This window comes from Octopus bimaculoides, chromosome 25 (assembly GCF_001194135.2).
Source record: "Octopus bimaculoides isolate UCB-OBI-ISO-001 chromosome 25, ASM119413v2, whole genome shotgun sequence".
Taxonomy (NCBI): domain Eukaryota; kingdom Metazoa; phylum Mollusca; class Cephalopoda; order Octopoda; family Octopodidae; genus Octopus; species Octopus bimaculoides.
In genome coordinates this window covers 19818032-19825091 of record NC_069005.1, presented here as the reverse complement: position 1 = coordinate 19825091, position 7060 = coordinate 19818032, and the positions used below count along the sequence as shown (strand labels likewise).

General features: G+C 34.2%; 1 protein-coding gene across 2 annotated transcripts in view; it reads right to left on the bottom strand.

The window, feature by feature from the left end:
* LOC106874417 (PDZ and LIM domain protein Zasp) overlaps window positions 1–7060 on the bottom strand; it is a 389352-nt gene that overhangs the window by 114596 nt on the left and 267696 nt on the right. For both annotated transcript variants that reach the window (XM_052976751.1, XM_052976750.1), the window contains exon 6: window positions 5475–5702. In XM_052976751.1, coding sequence (XP_052832711.1) covers window positions 5475–5702 — 228 coding nt within the window. The remainder of the gene's footprint in view (window positions 1–5474; window positions 5703–7060) is intronic.

The following is a 7060-nucleotide window of genomic DNA, read 5'->3' as shown; positions in this document are numbered from 1 at the left end:
AAGAAAAACAGCAACATCACTAACAATAAAATTAATAAAAAAATTTCAAAACAATAATATATTTTCACCTTCTTTTTACAAAAAGAAAGAAAGAAATACAAAATAAAATGAAATAAAATTTCATATAGCATCTAGCAGAGCAAACATAACTTAAAGCTGCACAAGCCTTGCAGTTGGCAAGCAAGTGATACCATGGGCGGCAAGCACGGATATTGTAGCTATTGGTGTTAGAAAGCAAGCTACCCAATGGACAAATATTTGAACATATATATATATATATATATATATATTTATATATATATTGCCAATTAAACACAAGCACTATACATTTGGTCTTCACTTCAGCTTTACTATTATTATTATTATTATTATTATTATTATTATTATTATTATTATTATCATTATTTTAGTGTCTTTGACTAAGCTCTTTATTCCATTGGAATAAGTAGAACAAGAGGGGACATGGAATAGAGAGTCACTGGTGAAGTCATAGGACGTGACGAAAGAGCTTTGACAAAGAAACTAATACTAATAATAACAATAATAATAAAACTGAAGCAAAGACCAAGTATATAGTGCATGAGTTTAATTGACAAAATATCAAAAAATGGTGTGTGAGTGTGTGTATGTGTGTATATATATATATATATATATATATATAATCATCATCATCCTTCAATATCTTTTTTTATGCTGGTATGGGTTGGACATTTGACGGGAACTGATGAGCCACAAGACTGCACTAAACTCCAAGGTCTACTTTGGTATGGCTTGTACAGCTTGACATATGAGTACTTGGTGACCTCTTTGTGCTGGTGCCACAAGAAGACCACACAGTTCACTCTCTAAAGTGGCTGGCATTAGGAAGGGCATCAAATCCTTAGGAAGCATACCAAAGAAGACACTGGAGCTCAGTACCGCTCTCTGGTTCACCAACTTCAATCAAACCATCCAACCCATGCCAGCATGAAAAAAAGTGGTGTTAAATAATGATGATGATAATGTTGATGATGACAATGATGATGACAATATAACCAAGAGATTATTTGTGCAGGTGCTTTCCCCACCACAATAATATAACTATACATTTTATTGTTACACAACTACAGTTACCACAACATCTAACTACCTACCACTGTTTTTAACATAGGCACAGGGCCACAATTTGGAGGAGAAGAGTCACCCAAGAGGCAAAGAGCCATTCAAGTTAACTACCATCTATCAAGGCCATACTTCAAAACAAAAACATAATTTTTTGCTGCTAAAAACTCTCTAACAAAATGTAAAACAAAGAAGCTGAAATTTTAGAATTGGCACCCCCACCATCACTTTTTGCTGCATTTTGTTATATTTTTTTAAAATAATTTCTTCATATATCTGTTTTAACTTATCAACACCAATTATACCTGAGACCAACTCTTGGTTTTATGATACAAACTTCGTGTTTTAAACTGATCTGAGTTGAAGACCTTCCTTCAAAATTACATGATAATTTATGTTCCAAACAGCTTAATAGAGACAAAGTTATTTTACTAAATTCTTTGATATTTTTGAAATTATCGATATAAAGGCAGTGTATTTTAAAAGAAATATGGTAGTAAAAGGGTTAAAGTGATGTAAATTAAAACATTCCATGAAAATTTCATGCTAATTTATGTTCCAAAAACCAGCTTAATAGTGATGAAGTTATTTTACTAAATTCTTGCTTATTTTCAAAATTAATTGAAACAAAGGTCATGTATTGCAACAGAAATATGGTAATTAAAAGATTACTTCCAAGTGTAATTACTTCAAACAAGTAATTACAAGAGTAGATAAAGAAATATAAACTGGAATGTTTAAAATTCAAAATTAGTAGAAAAGATAGACTTTAATCCTTTCATTACTATATTTCTGTTGAAATTTACTGTGTTTCAATTAATTTTGAAAATAATGAAGAATTTAGTGTAAAAAAAAAAAGCTTCTATGTCATTAAGTTTGTCTGAGGAACATAAATTATCATGAAATTTTAATAGGGAGATTTCATTTAGATTACTTTAATCCTATATTTCTGTTGAATTACACTACCTCTGTTTTAATTAATTTTGAAACTAATGAAGAGCATAGCAAAATAATTTTATAATCATCAGGCAGGGCTTTAGAACATGAATTACTATGAACTTTTGATGGGAAGTTCTTAGATCACTCTAAAACAGAAAGTCTGTACCATAAAACCAAAGGTTGATTTGTGCAATCTTGGGCATTCTATGCTGTAAAGAGGTGCTAAATTGTTGTACGAATGATGAAACCTGAGAAACCTCATAAAACAAGGCACAAAATATTTACTCCAAATTATAAACTGACTCTAATAATATGACAGAAACATTGAAAACTATTTCTTTTTTTTGTCTCTCCCAAGACAGCAAAATGCAAATCTATCATAATTGTTCTCCATGCTTTCATAAGTTCAGTATTCCATCCTTGCATGAGTAAAACAGTCTTCCCTGAAGCAGACTCTCTATAGCCAGGAAGTTTATATCATAGAACCAAGAGCTTTCTCAAACAGGATTGGCAACAAAAGGGTTAACCCTTTAGCATTTAAACCAGCCATATCTGACCCAAATATCCTACCTGTTTTATATTCATACTGACCATATTTGGCCTCTCACGCCTACTATACAATGTAATTCTCAGAATAAACAATCCCATAATTGAAATCTCAAAGCTATGAGATAATGCATGATTAATTCTAAACAATGTGAATAAATAAACATTACATTTGACAACATAATCTGAATGCTAAAGGGTTAAATAATATTAATAATGCATTAAAAATACATTCTTGCAAGTTATACTTCTGCCAAGGAAGCAACACGTGGCCTTAAAAATGCAGATATCCCCATTTCTGGAACAGTCAATTAAATCATCCTCCAGTATATAACAAGTACTTTATTTTAACCAATGTTGATCTTGCCAAGAGTTGAGTTTAGAACAAATAGTACAAAGTATTTTGTATATTGCTCTACTCATCCTACCAATCCACTATCCTTTAAAGGTAGAAGTAGTAGTAATAATAAACTGGTGGATCTGATTGTGTTATCATCGTTACTAATACAACTACTGGAACCACCAATAGTAGTAGTAATAGCAGCAACACTGTGATCACTTGTTTTGTTGGATTGTTTTTGCATTTATTTATTTATTTATTCATTGCTGGCATTTAGCATTTCTGAAACTTACGTCAAATACTATTTATTAATAATGATGATGATGATACTACTACTACTACTACTACTACTACTACTAATAATAATAATAATAATAATAATAATAATAATAATAATAATAATAATAATAATAATCATGTACATTGTTTTGTCTTGGTATAAAAGATGGCCTACAACAAATATTCTGCTCAGTACCACAGATTTGCTTCTCAGTTGTCTGACCATAACCAGCTGAGCATGTCCCTTGGTGACTGACGATATGTGCATCTCTGATCATGAGCAGAAGTAGTTGTGAGGAATTCTTTGGGGTTTGGAAAATTCACCTTTGGAAACATGGGTGTTTCATTCAACATCCTTAAACAACCCTTATTCAAGGATCTTTTGAGCAGGATGGGCTACTTGACCTGAAGAAAATATTAACTGGGCCCCACCTGCAAAGTCATGTCCTGTTTATCTTGATATGAGATCAATGTGTTGTGCACGTATGGATGTGATGCATGTGCCTGGTGTACCCTTATCAGACGGGTAGCCATGATGGGTATACTGGGCTTCGTATATTTTACCCCAGTGCCACTATGATGGCATGTGCTGCCCTGTCACTCAAACAACAACAACAATAACAATCCTTTCAAATAAAGGCTCAAGGCCTGAAATTTTGGAGGAGGGGACTAGTTGATTACATCGAACCCAGTGATTCAATGGTACTTAATTTATCGACCCTGAAAGAATGAAAGGCAAAGTCCACTTCGGCAGAATTTTAACTCAGAATGTAAAGACAGACAAAATGCCACTAAGCATTTTGCCCAACATGCTAATGATTCTGCCATCTTGCCACCTTTAAATAATAACAACAACAATACAAATAAATAAATTTAATAATAATAATCCTTTCTATTAAAGGCACAAGGCCTGAAATTTGTGGGGAGAGGAATAGTCGATTACATCAACCCCACTGGTTCACTGGTACTTAATGTATCAACCCAGAAAGGATGAAAGGCAAAGTTCACCTTGGCAGAATTTGAACTCAGAATGCAGCAATGGGTGATTAAGCATGCTAATGATTTTGCTAGCTCACAGCCTTAATAATGATGATAAAAAAACTTCTACAATTACTACTACTAGACTTTCAACTGCTATTTCTACTAGACTTTGAAAAACTACTAAATATGGCGGTAACAACATTAGCCTTTTACCAACACATGAGAACAAGATTAAGAATTTAAAGTAAACTAACATTTTGGATGAAATGCCATGAAAGAGAAAGAGGGAGAGAAAGAGAGTGTGAGAAAGAGAAAGAGAGACAGAGAGTGATAGAGAGAAACGAGTAGATGAGAGACAGAGAGAGTGATAGAGAGAAACGAATAGATGAGAGAGAGAGAGAGAGAGAGAGGCAGACAGACAAACAGAAATGATACACCATCTCAACAACTTACATGATTCTGTTTTACTAATCCTAATCCATCGAATGGGTTTGTTGTCATACTGGAGCACTGATACCAGGATGTAAAATTGGCAGTGGACAGAGGGATTAAAGCCATATCCTTGTCACATGGTGGGTGAACATTCTTAGAGCAAATCAGCCAACTTATGTTGATATTTTGGCTTTGGCTCATCCAAAGATGTATCTTGTTGGATAGATAAGTTTTAATAAAATATATTAGCATTCCCACCCAGGACCTCGAGGGTTTTATTCTAAGTGGCCTGACTGCATTTCTAGGGACCAGTAACCCAGGTAGGTAGGTAGGTAGGTAGGTAGGTAGGTAGATAAATAGATATATAGACAAAGAGAGAGGGTAGGTAGGTATACAGATAGATAGATAGATAGGTAAAAAGATAGATAGACTGATAGACAGACAGAGACAGACAGAAACATGGATAGACAGTGAGTTACATAGATAGGTGTGTAGAAAATAGATATATTGACAGAAAGATATATAGGTACGAATAAGTTAATACTAAGTTAGTAAAGTGCATAGGAGAGAGAGAGAGAGAAAGAAAGAAAGAAAGAAGTTAATGCTGCGAATTCACCAAAAGACTACTCTTTGCAAATAAATCAGAGAGTAGTAAGTCAAATTCCATCCACACACACACACACACACACACACACACACACATTCTACGTAACATTTCAACCCAAAAGAGGTGCAGTGAGTAAGTAAACAAGAAGTGATATGTAGCAATAAAGAGCAGCTTTGGCGCAGATAGAGTTCCGTAAGGGTTATTCAAGTGAAACAGTTAGTGAGACAAGAGGAACCCATGTGTACTAACGTCGTCGATGACATCTGGGTGGTAGCCCCAGTCTGACGTGGGTCTTCATAGGGATCCTTGCCTACTGACGCTGAATATGATGGTGGCATAGGTAGTGGTGGCGACGGCAACGGTGGCTGGCGGTGGCCAGTCTCCTCTGAGACAGAGGCTGGTTCGGAGATTACAATCACAGGTATTGGTGAAGATTCATGCACAAAGCGACGCTGGGAATCAGGGACAGAGTGCCCCCTAGTGAGAAAATAAGACAGTCACTTGGCGATGACAGTGCTAAAATGTGAGCTATAACATCACAACAACAACAGCAGCAACAACAACAACAATACCACCACCAACAACAACAACAAAAATAATAACAACAACAACAATAATAATAATAATAATAATAATAATAATAAAAATAAAAATAATAATAATAAACAATGGTTTTGAATTTTGGCACAAGGCCAGCAAGTTCAGGGGAGGGGATAAGTCGATTACATCGACCCCAGTAACCAACTGGTACTTATTTTATCGACCCCAAAAGGAGGAAGGGTAAAGTTGACCTCAGTGGCATTTGAACTCAGAATGTAAAGATGGACGAAACACTGCTCAGTATTTTGCCCAGTGTGCTAACAATTCTGCTGGCTCGCCATCTTAATAATAATAATAATAATAATAATAATAATTGCTTCTAACATAGGCAAAATATCATAAATTGAAGAGAGAGAAGGTTAGTCAATTAAGTTGACCTCAGTACTTGACTGGTACTTTATTTTATTAAACTTGGAAGGAACAGAAGGCAAAGGTGGCCTTCATGGGATTTGAACTCAAAATGCAAAGAGCCAGAACAAAATATCACAAGGCATTTCATCCAATGCTTTAATGATACAAAACAACAATAATAATAATAATAATAATAATAATGATGATGATGATGATAATAATGAGGGAGTATCTTAATGAAAGCATTGAGAAATTTTGAAAACAAAAACAAACACACACACACATACAATATACACATATGGCGAAAGATAGGCACTATGAAGAGCAACACATAACAAGGGCTTAGTTTCAGTAGTGGCTTCCACACTCCACTTCAACATCCAGTGTAGCATGGTGAGGGGCATCAACCTCATGAAAGGCTAAAGTGTCGAATGCAAGCCAAATAATAGAAATAATAATTAACAAAATACAGGAATGGTATACACTGCTTTATAGAACATACATGTTTTTCATCAAAACACAGTAATAATACCATAAGAGTTGTTGAAACAGCATGCAATCTTGCACTTTATCCCGTCAGCATTCTGCAATAAATATCAATACAAATATTTATGGCAGGACACTGATGAGGTGTAGTGCATGATAGCATAATGTTCTCTACAACTGTAAAGCAATTGTTTTAGCATTTTGCTGAAATATGTGTATGTTCTGAAACCAGTGAATACCATACCTGTTTTCTGTCAATTATATATATATATATATATATATATAATTGACAGAAAACAGGTATGGTATATATAATTGACAGAAAACAGAGAAAAATTTGTAGTTTGGAATCAGTAGTTCTTTGACTGCTATTTCTAAATTTTCAGTATGTTGGAGAA